This window comes from Musca vetustissima, unplaced genomic scaffold, assembly GCF_032173495.1.
Source record: "Musca vetustissima isolate MV318-11 ecotype Yass unplaced genomic scaffold, APGP_CSIRO_Mvet_v1 utg24930, whole genome shotgun sequence".
NCBI classification, from domain to species: Eukaryota; Metazoa; Arthropoda; class Insecta; order Diptera; family Muscidae; genus Musca; species Musca vetustissima.
The window spans coordinates 73,355-90,931 of NW_026880842.1; the positions used below are offsets into that span (position 1 = coordinate 73,355).

The 17,577-nt window shown below is 35.4% G+C and overlaps 1 protein-coding gene across 1 annotated transcript; it reads left to right on the top strand.

Moving 5' to 3' along the window:
* Positions 1-2,784: 2,784 nt before the first annotated feature.
* LOC133326708 (TSC22 domain family protein 1-like) lies at positions 2,785-17,577 on the top strand. The gene is made up of 4 exons (XM_061535326.1): positions 2,785-2,853; positions 6,485-7,216; positions 9,902-10,318; positions 16,436-17,577. The coding sequence occupies exons 1-4, from the start codon at positions 2,785-2,787 to the stop codon at positions 17,567-17,569; spliced, it is 2,352 nt and encodes a 783-aa protein (XP_061391310.1). The 3' UTR covers positions 17,570-17,577.

Here is a 17,577-nt window from a genome sequence, read left to right on the forward strand (position 1 = left end):
GTTGTTAAGTGGTACAAATTTTGTTTGTGGCTTTGTGTCCTTAAACATGATAGTATGTAGAACATAATATGTTATGTGAACTATTCTACAAAACCGAGATTTGTATCAAAACCTAAAACTGACTTAAACCACTTTCAAAATAAACCAGCCATATACGCAATCCAATTGGCAATTTATATCTTATGGATTTACTAAATCTACTAAAATGTAAGCGTACTGTAAGTGACTGTTATCATACCCTACATAAAAGTTGGAGTGTCTATAAAATTTGTCATTTCCTTTGCAACACCTCAAAATATTCACCTCACATTTTGTTGATCAGAATAAAATAAATATGTCGATTTACTCATGTCCGTGTGTCTCTCTGTTAAAATCATGAGATCGCAATATTAAAGCTCTGAAATTTTGCTCAGACATTGCAAATAGTTCTAAGATGTTTGGTATTGCAAATAGGATATAACAAAGTACAGGTCGCATTTATGATCCGATTTGAATGAAATTTGGACCAAGGACAAACCCTATTGAAATTGTGAAAAATCGGTTCAGATTTAGATATAGCTCTCATATATATTTTCGTCCGATTTAAGGTAAATGGGGCGCCAGAGTCCCTCTATATCTTTCGATCTGCACGAAATTTGGCACAGAGTACTGAATTAGATCCAGAATGATGTGTGATAAGTTTCAAGAAAATCGGTTCAGATTTAGATATAGCTCCTATATATATTTTCGTCCGATTTAAGGTAAACGTGGCACCAAAGTACCTATATACCTTTCGATTTGCACGAAATTTGGCATAGCGTACTGAATTAGGTCCAGAATGATGAACCGAAAATTGGTTCAGATATAGTTCCCATATATATTTTCGTCCGATTTAAGGTAAACGGGGCACCAAAGTACCTATATATCTTTCGATTTGCATGAAATTTGGCATAGCGTACTGAATTAGGTCCAGAATGATGTGTGCTAAGTTTCGTGAAAATCGGTTCAGATTTAGATATAGCTCCCATATATAGTTTCGTCCGATTTAAGGTAAACGGTGCACCAAAGTCCCAATATATCATTGGATTTGCACGAAATTTGGCATAGAGTACTGAATTAGGTCCAGAATGATGTGTGCTAAGAAATACTGCAAATCATCAGAATAAAATGTTGTTCAAAATAAAAATTCCACCGAAGTGCTGCAATTCAGTAATCCGAGTATTTGGAGGGTTAAAACTCTATCTTTTTAGCCGCATTTAGCTAACGAATTTGCAGTAATTTGTCATTGCGGATACCTGGTGAATAAAAAAACCTTCCCAATACAGGTCCATGTTTTAAAATAGATCCTACCCAAAGGCCTTAGGCATTTTTCGGCATGTTTAAGATCTAAGGTCAGCTTCGACTTATCAACCGAACCGCAAGTGGGATCGATCGTAACGATCAATCGAACTCATCATTTCCATGAATTTTAAGGATCATCCGCCTATAATTAATTCTGGCTTTATAACATCTAAAACCAAATCATTATTCAAAATACAGTGTGATGCCGGTTTTGCAATGCCCAAAACTATTAAGGAATGGATAAACCTGGGGTTCTTTATACCCTTACATCAGCAACGTTCTATGTTGTACTTGAACAATGTGCTCAGGTCGCATTTTCAAGTTGTAGGTCAGTATATAGGCCACTTTCAGTATCGGAGTCCGATCAGGCACTCCACTTTGATCCACGTATGCTTAGGTTTTACGTTTGGGAATTGGGTATGGATACCATCGACTTCCAAAATATTGACAATTTTCTCCCGGCAACTTAACCCAAAACGTCAATATCATACAAAAAGCCTATCCACAGGTTTTAAATGTTTTCAATCAAATATTAATCCCAAATGTCGAGCCATATCATAAAATCTATAACATTATGAATGAATTGAGGGATTTTAAAATAATTAGGGGTCATTCAATTAAATATTTTTATTAATGCTAATATAAATAATCAAGCAAGCTACCAGAAGCTTAATTACAAAATTTAATCGATGCAAAATTGTTATTAAATTTGACAAAATCAAATAATATCTACATTAAATAGACTAACAAGACGATGACACTGTCAATTAAGAATTGTACAAAATTGAATGATTTATTAGACAAAATTAAGAAATTCAACGAATTATAATATATTATTAATTATTTAATTTTGCAATTGTAAGCTCACAATGAATTGAATATGTATATATATTAGAATAACATTTGTAAAATTGTGTCACTTCCTCGAAAGATCTGAATCTTATTGTACATACAAAATGGTAAGAGATTATATTATTTTAAATATTACAAGGATTGACACATATCCTTTTTTATTGCTTTTAGAAACTCACAATTTTTGCTTTGGCTGTTTTGGTCTCAGTCGCTCAAGCGGCTTTCTTATATCCCGCTGCATCGGCACCAGTTATTCGTTATTCTGTACCAGTAGCTCCCGCCGTTGTGACTGCACCAGTAACCAGAACCTATGTCCAGGCTGCATCTGTACCCGTTGTTCAATATGTCCGTCCATTGACTCCAGTAACTACTACCTATGTACGTCCCGCAACTTATTACACTCGTACCGATTATTTGCGTCACAAATGATTTAGTTGTCCATTTGTAAATTGTACACCAAAATAATTGTTTCAAATATATCTGTTGCAAGGAAAATGGCATTGGATGTTTATATTGACTACTAATTAATATACTACTACGGTAGAACGTTAGATACTAAAAAAATATATACGTTAAATGAACCACGAATAATAAAAAACTACGTTAAATAAAATGAAAGGTTTGCATTCCGGGCTTTTGGAGGCTGCCAATGCAAACAAAGTTTCAGCGGCAATACTGAAGGTTTGAAAGTATTTTTATACCTTACACCGCACTGTGGTACAGGGTTTTATGTCATTGTGCATATGTTTGTAACAGGCAAAAATAAACGAGATAGACACATGGTTCCTTTTGAGAATATGCATAGAATCACTTTCTAAGTCGATTTATACATTTCCGTCCGTCCGTCTGTCCGTCAGTCTGTCTGTTGATGTTAAATTGTAAACAAAGTACAGTACGCATTTATTATCCGATTTGGCTGAAATTTGGTACAGCTCATTTATTTGGCCCAAGGACGAACCCTATTGAAATTGGGAAAAATCGGTTCAGATTTTCGTCCGATTTAAGGTAAATGGGGCACCAAAGTCCCTATATATCTTTCGATTTGCATGAAATTTGGCACAGAGTACGGAATTAGGTCCAGAATGATGTGTGCCAAGTTTCGGGAAAATCAGTTCAGATTTAGATATAGCTCCCATATATAGTTTCGTCCGATTTAAGGTAAATGGTGCACCAAAGTCCTTATATATCTTTCGATTTGTACGAAATTTGTCATAACGTACTGAATTGAGCCTATAATGATGTCTGCCAAGTTTCATGAAAATCGGCCCAGATTTAGATATAGCTTCCATATATAGTTTCGTCTGATTTCATGTAAATGGTGCACCAAAATCCCTATATATCTTCCCATTTGCACGAAATTTGGCATGTCGTATTGAATTGAGCCTAGAGCGATGTCTGCCAAGTTTCGTGAAAATCGGTTCAGATCTAGATATATATTTTTTCGTCCGATTTAATTTAAATAATGTGTCAAAGTTCTTATGTTGCATAACGTACTGAATTTAGTCCAGAATTTTGTATGCCAAGTTTCGTAAAAATCGGTCAAGATTTAGATATAGCTGATATGAAGTAATTGACGCACCAAGAAACCAATATATGGCTGATAGGAACTACACGTACCGAACTTAATATAACTTAACCTGTGATAAGTTTCGTTGAAATCGTTTCACATTTGGGTATAGCTATATATATATATATATATATATATTCGTCAGATTTTAAGTAAATTGTACATCAAACTCCTCATGTTTGTCAGATTGACATCAAATTTTGCACAACGTACAAAATTGAGCCTAGAATAACGTAGTTACGTTATCTAGAAGTCGATTTTCATACTTTTGTCACAACGAATGACATGTTTATATAATTTAGTCCGATTCACATTTAGATAAATATCACATATTTTATTTCATCCAATTTCATGTTAATAATGCTGTTTAATATACCCATAGTGGTGAAGGGTATCATATAGCCCCGTCCGACTTTACTACTTTCCTTACTGGGTTTTTTTATTGAAGTGGCTGTATTTTGGCATTCCACGATCCCAATGATATTACATCTGAATTATGTACAATTTGGTATTTTAGGTACCAAAAAATATAGATATTAATACACTTTTTAGGGACCAATATGTCATTAAGGAGAGTATAAAATGAAGTCTCGGTATTATGAGGAATTTTGGCAAATTTATTAACCAAATTACCAACAAATTTGTTTTGTTTTTTCAATTCTTATTGGATAACAAATCGTGTTACAGAAAACTATTTACTAAAAACATTCTGGCTTGGGTGAACTATTGTGGTATCGGGTGAACCTATATATATATATATATATCTATTATTACAAAAGTCATTCTAGATATGTTGCGCAAACTTTAGTGATTATAGAATAAACATTGGACATTAGTGCGCACTAATTGCCGATTTTCACCAATCTTAATAGGGTTCGCCCATATGCCAAATAAATGAGTTGTATCAAATTTCATATTATTTGGATCATAAATGCAACCTGTACTTTGTTCACAATTTAATATCAACACACGGACGGACATGCATGCAGAATGTTATTTTAATGATGTTTTGAAAAGGAACATTTTGCATGTTACATGAGTGTTAAGTGATGAGTGTTGAGAAAATTTAGCACGGACTTCCGTAAAATAGCGAAATTCCAATTTGATTTAAATCTGTTCAAATTTGGTTAGTCTTATGTGATCTGGGGCATCGTCAGTAAAATAATAATGACAAAGGTCTATATAATTGTTTAATTAATATTTCAATGTAAAATGTTGGTTTTATCCAATTCTAAAATAAATACGCACAGCAATACAAGTACACCTGAAATACAAACATCCAAATGGGATAAGTCGGGTGATGAAATATGAGTATGTTTTGAAAATATATTAATTCGCCTTTCAGCATTGCTAAGTATAAATTAGAAAATCAATTATAACCGGTGCTACCAAAATGCGTCATTTGTCAAACAGTTAACAAACACCAAAATAACAAGGATATGAAATATTGTATGATTTCTAAATGCAATGAAAACCAGTGAGCGTCTTACCAACTAATTAGAATGGCTGTTATGATAATGAAGGTCTGTATTTAGCGGGTCATATGATGCCGCTGTTGACATCTAAAAGGGAGAATCTGAGCGCTCGGTGCTAGTTGCCTAGGGTATCATATGGTCTGTTTGGCATGTGCCAAATACTTTAAATAATACTAAATTAAACAGATGGGACTGGTGGTTAAAAACTTCGTAAAAATACCTCTGTTTCATGCTAAATTTTTGGTATTAAGATTTGACACCGAATGAGAAAGAAAGAAAAGCACTAAACCACCGAATAATAGCCAGTACCCATATATTAAGGCTATCGTAAAATCCAGTAAGGAAAGTAGGAAAGTCGGACATGGTCGACTATATGATACCCTTCAATAGGGTTCGTAATACCCTGTACCACAGTGTGGTGAAGGGTATAATGAATCCAATATTGATGATTAGTAATAGGAAGGTTTTCTATACAATTTTCTACATGATTCCAAGTACCAAATTACAGGCAATTTTGTTGAACCATGTCCCACACACATAAACCCAAAATACATATATGTGGGAGATACCGTTATATTGGTGCTGACGTAAAAAGTGTACCAATATTGTTAATTTTTGGTAGAAGGATATGTTACTTAATGAGAACACAAAAGAATCAAAAGACTGACGGGGTAATGGGGTCTTTACCACTAGGTTTTCCATTTTAATGTTTAAATTAGATTTACATGTTTGTTTGGGTAGCTGCAATTGCAATCAGATCAGAATTTGTTATGCTTAAGGAGTTATGCAAATCTACTCACTTTTTTCCAAGATACCCATAGCGCATATTTCATATACCGACTACACAAACGAAAGCAATTGAAATTATAAAACAATAAGTATTTTATGTTTTAAATATGGGATTCCTTCCCAACCTGTCGCTAATAATGTGTAGGTCTGTTTGTTTCCAATCTATTTACATGTTTTCTTGAAGCAATTATTAAAAACCATCTGCAACGGATGGGAATTACCAGTTTAGAAATAATAATAATATTTTGAAAACCGATGCATTTCTAGATCAATAATCCGGTATATACCGCAATTTCAATGCCTAATTAATAATTTCATTTTATTATTGTGTATAAAAATGGTTTTTATGTCAAAGCTGGCGTTTATTTTCTTGCAGATTTTGTACTAAATTGGATCGAAATATAACAGCAAAATGGTAAGTAATATTTTCAATAACAAAAAATAAAATTTTTAGACAATTTCATAATAAATTTAATTTTAGAAAATATTACTCTTAGTTGCTGTCCTGCTGATGAGTTCATCATCCTTCGTTCGAACGGATGTAAGTGAACTGTATTTACCACCTCATCATGGTAATAGTCATACGGCGAGTCATATTTCAAAACCTAGTCAACAATTTTTACCTCCAGCAACAAGTTATGGTGTTCCTGATACATCTTTAAATACTGCACACCGCAGCGGTTCTGCAGCAACCGAGAATGGTAGCTCCGGGACACAAAACTCTGCCTCATATTCCGATGGCCAAAACACTGCTGGTTCTTCTCCAGCTGTTATCACCCACGTCCACAATGGTGGTCACAACGTTATCTATGTTGGAAATCACCAAGGCCATGAAAGTGCTGGTAGCAGTAATTATAATCAATATGCGGCTCCGACTGTTAGTGATTCTAATCATCATGAACATTATCATGAAGCAGATCACTCACACCATCAGCATGAGGATCAACATCATCATCACAGTGGTCAAGTTGCAGCTCCGTCCGCCGTATCCCTGCAAACTGCTCCTGCCCCTGCAATTCAATTCGCCTCCCAAGCTGCATATCCCCAAGCCAGCGTTATTCCAAGTTTTAGTTATATTATTCCAGCTTTCAACTATTTTATACCAGCTCAAATTCAGGCTCAAGTAGGAGCTGCTGCTGCAAGTACAGTTCCTAGTCAGACAACTGCTCAAGTAGAATTTGGAGGTGCTAAATATGCTGCTAATGGTGGTTACGTTCACAAGAAATAGACTTTAATAAATATAGAGGCTGCTGAATTATATCTCGTGTTACTATATTTCTTGCCATATTATCTATATATAAAAGAGCATAGAGCCCAGACAAAACGGCTGAAGCTAGAAGCTTGAAATTTTGAGTGTGGGTTGTTTTCGGTGTGTAGGCGTGAGATAAGGCTGACTTTTTTGGAAATTCGAACTAGAAGCGAACGAAAAGTACTAAAATGTAGCAAATATGGTACCCTTTGTATTAGGCGAACGCGAAGACCTAGAATGGAATGAGTGTCACTGACGGAGAGTTAGAAAGAAATACCAAAGGGGTTTTTGTTCTAACTGGTACTAAATTTAGTGGTGGTGATATGGAGGTAGTCTTGAAAATGTGTTATTATGTGTTCGAAAAGTGCTAAATGGAAGTAAATGTGGAATATTTTTTGTATTCCCTTTCCGCGTTAATGTTGTTAATGTTTATTGAGGTCATATTTAATTACTAGTTGGAAAAGGACGGCCCCAATACGATGTCTATAAACAAGAGTTATTTACACAAATCCTGTTATAAACCATAATAAATTTCAGCATTATGGCTTACAACAATCGCTTAGTACAATTGTCGGTATTGATCCACTTTTTGGTATATCCCCCATTATTCCTTACATCGGAAGTCTTGACAGATGGATGATGTCATTGCTAATTAATGTCAATACTCTTTGGTGAAAATATTAGGAATTTAATATTAATATTTTGACAGTAATTTAATGTTCCTGCTCGTCAATATGTCTTTGAAACATATTTACTTATTATACCCTTCACCACACTGTGGTACAGAGTATTATGTCTTTGTGCATATGTTTGTAACAGGCCAAAATAATCGAGATTGACCCATGGTTTCTTTTGAGAATATGCATATAATCACTTTCTGAGTCGATTTGTGCATGTCCGTCTGTCTGTCTGTCCGCCCGTCCATGTATTTTTTGAACATTGAATTTCGGTATTTTGCAAATTCTTTGTAATTTGTTTTTTTTTAGTCGTATATGGTAACAAACCTCCCTCCCAAAAATTATTAATATTCGCCCCCTTTTAGGGGTGGTCCCCTTATAACCCCCTTTTTATACCCTTCACCGCACTGTGGTACAGGGTATTGTGTCGTTGTGCATATGTTTGCAACAGCCAAAAATAATCGAGATAGACCCATGGTTCCTTTTGTGAATATGCATAGAATCACTTTCTGAATCGATTTATGCATGTCCGTCTGTCCGTCCGTCCGTCCATGTATTTTTGTTAACAAAGTACAGATCGCATTTATGATTTGGATGAAATTTGCCACAGGTCACTTAATTGGCCCAAGGACGAACCCTATTGGAGAAAATCGGTTCAGATTTAGATATAGCTCTCTTATATATACTTTCGTCCTATTTTAGGTAAATGGTGCACCAAACTCCTAATGTTTGTCAAATTGACACGTTGAGTTTTGATGAAATTGGTGCCATATGTATGTCTGATTGAGATTATTTTTTTAACCGTGGGGCATACTGCATAGCGTATTTCATGTTTGTTATAAATCGATTTCCATAAATTTGTACAATAGTACGCAAGCTTCGGAAAGAGATAAACTTTAGCATAGGTTGCAAAAAGGCATGGGTATGTTCCTTCGAGGGAAGATCGATATGAAATTGTTAGGATATACATTGCTCATATGCTGCAAGGCATAACTCAAGAAACGTGATTTTCGAGTTAATGATGCACGATTGTTCGCTATTATAGACCTCATGCTGTGTAAAAAATTCATATGAATATATCTTACACACCCTAATTGAGAAGCTGTAGAAGTTCCTCTGTCCCATATAAAGTGTGAGTAAACTGAAAACTTAAAACACATTTTCTGCAAAACGTTTTCCTTTTTTTGTTTTTGAGTCGTGCCTGTCTTGCAGCAAATGCGCGATATGTACAATATACCCAAAGTGGTGAAGGCTATCATATAGTCGGCCCAGTCCGACTTTACTACTTTCCTAACTGGTTTCACTTGTTTTTGACTGAGACGGAATTTTGCACAGCTTGACCCAATAATGACGTGTGCATTACGTTGTTGCAAATTGTTCTAATTTCTGATGAAAATCCCTAAGTTGATGCGATTGACATGAAATTTGTAATATATTGTCGAATCATAGGTGTTTGATTTGATTGAATTAGGTTTATATATCGATATAGATCACATAATATTGTACCCATACCACCAACATCTTAGGAAAGAACATTTATTAAGCTTCATTAAAATCAACATCAGACACTTACACGACTTTCGATGGGAAAAGATTGTCCCCCGCTCTGCGTACGCCCCTGGAGCTTACTTTACAGGTTCGGTTTTTTAAATTAATTTCCCAGACACACTGCAAACGACAAGTTTCTATCTTGCAGTTTGTATTTTGTTATTCACATTAGATATTCTCTCCTTATGGATGTTTCACTCTCATCCATTTCATTTTATTTTTTGATTTTTTTTTTGTGACAAGCATGAACAAATGATCTAGTATTGTTTTTAAAAATTATTAGAGTGTTCAATATTTGCATCAGTTATAGACATTTCATTCAGTAAACAGGAACTATCATTTGGAGACAGGTTTCCGCTGAAATTATGGTAAGCAATCTGTTTTGTTGATATAAAATTTTCTTTAATCAAGTTTTATCGTTTAGAAGCTACTCATCTCAGCGGTTGCAGTTTTAATATGCATAACATTATGCCAAGCCGAAAATAATTCAACAAATGATAAAGCGACTGTGGAAATTACGATAAATACTGCTTCACAAGCAGCCCAAAGTACTGCCCCAGTCCAACAACCAGCTGCCAACAATGTGTTACCTAGATTTCCTGTACCAATAACCTCCAATAATCCTAGTGCTTTTTCATACAGTCAAGGTGTCACAATTCCCAGTCTGCCCTATGCTAATGCAGCTCCAGCTTTTGCTGTTGTCGTACCGGGTCCCACTCCTGTCGCACAATACCCTAGTCAAGGTAGTTCTGTTCTAGTTCCATCGTCACAGTATTATGGCACGAGTTCATTTGGAAGTATCCAAGGTAGTGGCCAAGGGGGATATATACAAGCTTTTCCTGTTCCAGCATATCAATATTATCCTTCCAGCCCAATTATATATTATCAAGGAATTTATAATTTTGTTCCTCACGCTGTCGCTAGAATTATAGTTCCAACAGCATCAGTTATACAATATGGAAATACTGGTACTTATGTTCCATCTTATGTACCCTACCAACATGTGAACCCAGTTGTTTCATCTACTCCTGCTCAGCAGTACATTACAAATAGTGGAGTGTATCCACAGGGAGGCTATTTACAACCATTAAATATTGGTAGTCAAATTTTACTTAATCCAGGCATACAATCTAATGCATACCAAAGTAGTGCGAATCAATATCGATACAAAATTAAAAAATAATAATAAAACATAGACTGATAACTACAATTTGTTCTATCATTTCGAAGGGGAATACAACTATTTTAATGTTATTTTTCAAACGTTAGAACAGGTCTATTTTGAAATAGCATCATAATATAGTGAATCAGATTTATGACAACTTTTTACCATAACCATTTGCGGTTGCCGAACAAGTTAGAATTTGTGGAATCCAAGGTCTTGCTGTTGTTCTAATTTGAAGTATATTTTTTAATTCGAACTTTGAATGTAAGCCCGAATTTAATTATTTTGGTAATTTAAAATAACATCGTTCTTCGGAGAAAATATTGTTAATAAAATATTATTATACCCTCTACTGTTTTTACCAACCAAAGTGTTTGTTATTTGGAATTTCAATTCCTAGCCAATAAAAAACTTTTTTTCACCAACCAATGATCCGTCATAATTATACCCTTGACATAGTGGTAAATCCAAAGACCCAAAGGTATGCCGATTGGCACAAAATTTTTCACAGCGTACTGAAGTTGCTATAAATTAACTTGTGTCAAGTTTGGTTAAAATCGGTTCAGATTTATATATAGCTCTTTTATATATTTTCGTCCGATTTTGTGCAAATAGTGCACCAAAGCCCAATAATATGGCCGATTGGAACACAATTCTGAAAAATGTACAGATGTAGTATAACCTAACTTGTGGCAAGTTTCGTTGAAATCGGTTCAGATTTGGATGTAACGCTGCAGGTATTCTTCTTCCTTTAAAATAGCTGAAGATATTCGGCTTCTTTTGAAAGAGCTGGAGGTATTCTCCTTCTTATAGGAGAGCTGGAGCTCTTCTTCTTCCTAGAGGAGAACTGTAGGTATTCTTCTTCCTGTGGAAGAGCTGCAGGTATCCTTCTTCTTGTGGAAGAGCTGCAGCTATTCTTCTTATGGAAGAGCTGGAGGTATTCTTTTTGCTATATGAGAGCTGCATGCAATTTTCTTCCTATAGAAATGCTGGAGGTATTTTTCTTCCTATAGGAGAGCTGGAGGTCTTCTTCTTGCTAGAGGAGAACTGTAGGTATTCTTCTTCCTGTGGAAGAGCTGCACGTATTCTTCTTCCTGAAGAAGCGCTGCAGGTATTCTTATTCCTGTGGAGGAGCTGCAGATATTCTTTTTTTGGGTAAATGGTGCACCAAACCCCTCATGTTTCTCAGATATTTAGCAGGTGTCCGATTTAGATTGCGATTTCCAACTCTGCTTAGCTTTTTGCACTACCACCATCTATTGCATTGATGTGAAACTAAACCCTCTGTTATACTGTTAAGCTTTCAGCAACATACTCTATTAACAGTACCAATAGTATTTGAATTTGAATAAAACTGGTCTTAACACGAAAGCTTTCTTATTTAATTTGAGAATATATTTGTTTCAAGTATTTCAATTCACAATTTACAGTGGTTTCAAAGTTGAAAAAAATTGATACCAATAAAAAAAACATAAAATGATAAGCTGTACCACATTTGGTATATGGTATATGGTCCATCCGCTCAGTCCAATTTTGGCATAGTCTCATAAAATATGTAAAAATCAACCTCTATATGCACCATACTATGTATAGTTATAGGATGCTGGTATATATTTTTAAAATGTTTCCAGGAATTTATATAGACATTTTACGTTTTTAATGGGTAAAACGATTTCCCAAAAAATGTTCAAAGACTTCATAAACGAGACGCATTGTATGTAAATTGGCATACAATCTATGTTGTATTATAGGTTCGTGTGGTCCAATGAGTTTTTAACACCACCTCAAAATTTCGAAATATTTCGGCATAGATTTAGATGGTTCACAAAAGTCTTTTGATTTACACGAAATTTGTTATAGCCACCTGAATTAAGTCTAGAATGATGTGTGCTAAGTTTCGTGAAATTGGTTCAGATTTAGTTATATCTCTCATATACTTTCGCCTGGGTAAATTTTAAGTAAATGGTGCACCAAAGTCCCTGAAAATCATCCGATTTGCACGAATTTTTGAATATCGTACTGAAAATCGTTTTAGATTTCGATATAGCTCCCATATATAGTTTCACTCGATTTTAGGTAAATGGTGCACCAAAGTCCCTGCAAATCATTTGATTTGCACGAATTATGGCATAGCGTTTTAAATTAGGCCTAGAATAATGTGTGCAAAGTTTCGTGAAAATCGGTTCAGATTTTAATATAGCTCCCATATATAATTTTGTCCGATTTTATGTAAACTGTGTACTGAAGTCCCTATATATCTTTCGATTTGCACGGAATTTGGCACAGCGTACAGAATTGCATTTATAATAATGTGTGCTAAATTTAATGAAAATCGGTTCAGATTTAGATATAGCTCCCATATATATTGTCGTCCGATTTTATGTAAGTGCACTAAAAATCCTTAGCTAGTCCGATTGACACAACGTACTGAAGTTAATATACATTAATCTCTGGAAAGTTTCCTTGACATCGGTTCAGGTATAGATATAGCATAGGTTCCATATATAATTTCGACCTATTAATGTTAATTATACACCAAATAACCAATAGATGTCTGATTGATATTAAATTTTATGCCGTGCAGCATACCAAATAGCGTGAGTCAAGTTTGCTTTAAATCGACATACAAAATTTAGCATAGGTTGCAGAAAGACATATGTAGGGATTGATGTTAGTCGGTTTAAATTTAGATGAAGATCACATATTTAAGTTCGTTTGATCTCAATGTTCCTTCAAAAAGGCTGATATAGTTTCGGCCTGCATTTTCGCATTTGTCGAAGAAAGACATTAAAATTTTGTTCACTTCTATTTTTAACACACAATAACTCACAACTGAATGCACCAAACAAAAAACAGCAAACTAATTTTATTATTGCGAAATGTCTCCCTTCCAACGAGCATAAATCTTTGATCGATACTTCACGAAAATCTATCAGTACAGCCATCTGCCGAAAAAAGGGATTTCTTCTTCCCCAACCTAATGTATATATATATATATATATTGGCGATAATCTTCAAATTAATTTTTTGCGCTGAAACGTGAATCACCGACCTAAGACAATGTTTTATCAAAGGTATCAAATCATGAAAACTCGTTTATTTTTTTAAAAAATACGGTTAAAATATTTATTTCATATTTATGCTAAGCCGATAGATTAACATAAATTAAATAAATAAAACATTATATGCATATTCATAAAAAATAAAAAAAATAGTTAATTATGTAGATAAACAAAATGTTTGTTTCCATTTATTGAATATAATATTATTAGGTGTGAATTTATGCAAATAAATTTTCAACAAGTGAAAAAATATCCCCCACCAATTTATAGAGATATCAGTACATTTTAACAAATTAATCAATAACAATTAATGTTATCACTTTACTAGAGTAAAATTTTGTTTTTATCCAATATCCATATTAATTTCCCGAAATACTCTTAAAAAACAAAATCCATAACAATACAAAGATATTTGTCAAGGCCCACAGCAATGACCTGTATTGTCAACTTGCGATCAAGGTTACCGTAAATTCATAGATCAATGAATATTTATTATTAAAAAACAAGCAGGTTACTTCTCTACTTATGCCGTAGAATGGCATCAAGAATAATAATTTTATTCTAATTTTGAATAAAAGCCTAATCATTATAGGAATAATCAATTTAATTTAATTACAGTAAAATCCATTTATGAAATATTATTTGACGAAATTAACCATTGTGAAATATCATGGAATCGAACAAGCCAATCAACTCAGAAAATTATTATATGCACTACAATGTGGTGAAGGATGTAAATATTAATTGTTATTGAATCCGAGAAGAAAATTCTCCTATTTGGAGACGTTTTGATCTTCCTTCATCCTTCATCACCCTGTGGTACAGGGAACGAGATAGACCCAAAAGGAAACGAGATAGACCCATAGTTCCTTTTGAGAATATGCATAGAATCACTTTCTGAGTCGATATATGCATGTCCGTCCGTGTGTCCGTCATTTGGCATAGGTCACTTATTTGGCCCAAGGACGAACCCTATTGAAATTGGGAAAAATCGGTTCAGATTTAGATATAGCTCCTTGCCAAATGTTGCCAGACCACTTAACGTTCTGAGCCATCAACACACTTCCAAAGCAATTGGAAGCAATTGTAGGTGTGTGGATTAATTATCCATCGCTACAACAAAAAATCTGCTTTGAAAAAGACTGTTCCTAGAATGAAGACAAATATCGAACTTTGACAAATTTGAATTTAATTCGCATATGCAAGTTTCGCATCAGGGCGGAATAAATACAAATTATCTTTGTTAAGCCACATATCCCAATATGTCTGATGAGCCGCTTAACAAACGGCAAAACGCGTCGCATAATGGTGGGTACGTACATCTTTAAAACAAAATAGGTTCTTCTCCTGGCTTTACTTTTCATTGCAAAACTTATATCATTAAGCTCGACTCGAAAGAATATAAATAATCATTTAAAAAATATAGATCCTTTATATATATTCGTCCGATTTAATGTAAAAGTCCCTATATATCTTCCGATTCGCCCGAAATTTGGCATAGCGTACTAAATTCAGTGTAGAACGATGTGCGTTAAGTTTTTTGAAAATTGGTTCATATTTATATGTAGCTCCCATATATATTTTCGTCCGATTTTATGTAAATGGTGTTCCATTTGCAATTAGTTGGAGAATGACAGGTGTATGGATTTATATTAGTCCGTTCCATTATAGATAAATATCACATATTTAAATTCGTTCAATTTCCCTCTATGCTACTTCGGACATTGACATGCAATTGTTAGGATACATATGTACAATGTACCCAAAGTGGTGAAGGGTATCATAGAGTCGGCCCAGTCCGACTTTATTAATTTCCTTACTGGTTTTCTTTGCTCCGAATGTCGTGTAAGTGACGGACTAAATGTTTATATTTGAATTTCTAGTTAAGTATTATAAAAATTCATTATTCGAAAGTTCCTAATGAAAGGAAGTTTAATGGAGTTTTTTACATTCCGCATGGTATACACTCATGAGCATAAAATTATTTAGATGGATACTTCAGTAATGGTGACATATTGTCTGATCCAGCTAAAGTAAATTTAACGCCATTATTATATCTGTACGTATATAGAACCAACGTTTCAATACATTATTCCTTGACGAAAGCTTAAACGTTTGTATTCAAAATACGTTTTAAAAACACAAACAAAATGTAGAAGCGATTAATTTTGATTCCAAACGGGATTTGCTGTAATAAACTTGAAAACGATGCAATAACGGATGGCAATTACAGGAACAATACAATGGCCCGTATTATCTAATACATTTCATCTATATTGTCAAATGGTAAGTAGAGAATATAGAATTCTAGAATTATTGAAAATAACAAACCAATCACAAAACGTGTCCTAAAGAAACAATCGCACAACGATTTTAAAAGATAATTTGATTACAAACATTGATTCTTAATTATAATTGCATTACCAGGCACGCATGTGCAGTAAATGATGTCTAGTATTCAATATTCAATATTCAATAATTTTCGACTATGTCAAATTGATAAATGTTAACCGATCTATTCAATATCAAGCGGATATTGAAATCTTCATTATCGATATATTGTTGTGATCGAAAGAAGAATTTTGTATAAAAGTCAAAGAATTATTGGAATAAAACATCAGTTCGAAGATATTTAATCCTAAGAACGGTAGCAGCTCTAAAATGGTAAGCAATATAATCGGGAATGTCTAATGGGCGCCAATAATATTTAATGTATTTGCGATTTTTCTAGAAAACCATTATTATTTGCTTTGTTGCTTTGCTCTCCCTGTCCTTTGCACATGGCATAAGTAACCAATATTTACCTCCCCATGAGGGCAGTGCCTCGAGTATTTCTGCGCTGAGAGCTGCACCTATCAAAACTAACTTTGTCCAAGCGGCTTCTGCACCAGTTGTCAACTATGCCGCTCCAGCTGCTGCTGCAGTTTCTCATGGCCATAGTGGTGGTTTCCCATCTGGAGGTTTCAGTCAGGCCGCCTCAGCCCCAGCTCCTCGATTTGCAGCTCCTGCGGCTGTAGCTCCAGCTCCCCGCCATGTGGCAGCAGCACCTCATCCTGTGGCTTCAGCTCCCCATTTTGCGGCTTCTGCTCCAGCACCTCATTATGCTGCCCCTGCACCACGTCAAGTGGCTCCAGCTCCTCACTATGCTGCAGCATCAGTTCCAGTTCCCCATTATGCTGCACCAGCAGCAGTTTCACATGGTGCTTCACATCGTTTCTCCTCAGCCGCAAGTCCTCAAATTAACGTAGCCCCTGCTGCTGTCCATGGTCACAGTGGTGGTCATTCTGTAGGATTCGTTCAAGCACAATCTGCTCCAGCTGTTCGTTATTCCGCTCCAGCTGTTGCACCTGCTCCTCGTTATTCCGCCCCAGCCGCCGTACATGGTGGTGGTCATTCTGCAGGATTCGTTCAAGCTCAATCTGCTCCAGCTGTTCGTTATTCCGCACCAGCTGTTGCTCCTCGTTATTCTGCCCCAGCTGCTGTTCATGGCCACAGTGGAGGTCATTCTGCAGGAGTTGCTCATGCACAATCTGCTCCAGCTCCTCGTTATTCTGCTCCAGCTGTTCATCATGGCCATGGCGGCGGCCACTCGGTTGGTTTTGTTCAAGCCGCTTCAGCACCAGCTCCTCGCCATGCAGCTCCAGCTCCACGTTATGCCGCCCCTGCTGCCACCCAACATTTTGCAGCATCTGCACCAGCTCCTCGATATTCGGCACCTGCTGCTGTCACGCAAAGTTTTGGCAACGCCCATGCTGCCTCTGCTCCAGCTGTCAGTTATGCTGCCCCAGCCGCTTACAACAACGATTATCACGGCAATGAAGTTGGCACCCAATATGCTGCCAATGGCGGTTATGTGGTTGTTTAAATAATATT

What these genes read in the sequence shown, in the direction of transcription:
- LOC133326708 (XM_061535326.1), top strand. Translation starts at nt 2,785, where the DNA reads ATGAAAGGTTTGCATTCCGGGCTTTTGGAGGCTGCCAATGCAAACAAA. An exon ending in TTTCAGCGGCAATACTGAAG is followed by an intron (nt 2,854 to 6,484) that starts GTTTGAAAGTAT and finishes ATTTAATTTTAG; the next exon opens with AAAATATTACTCTTAGTTGC. An exon ending in ATGCTGCTAATGGTGGTTAC is followed by an intron (nt 7,217 to 9,901) that starts GTTCACAAGAAA and finishes TTTATCGTTTAG; the next exon opens with AAGCTACTCATCTCAGCGGT.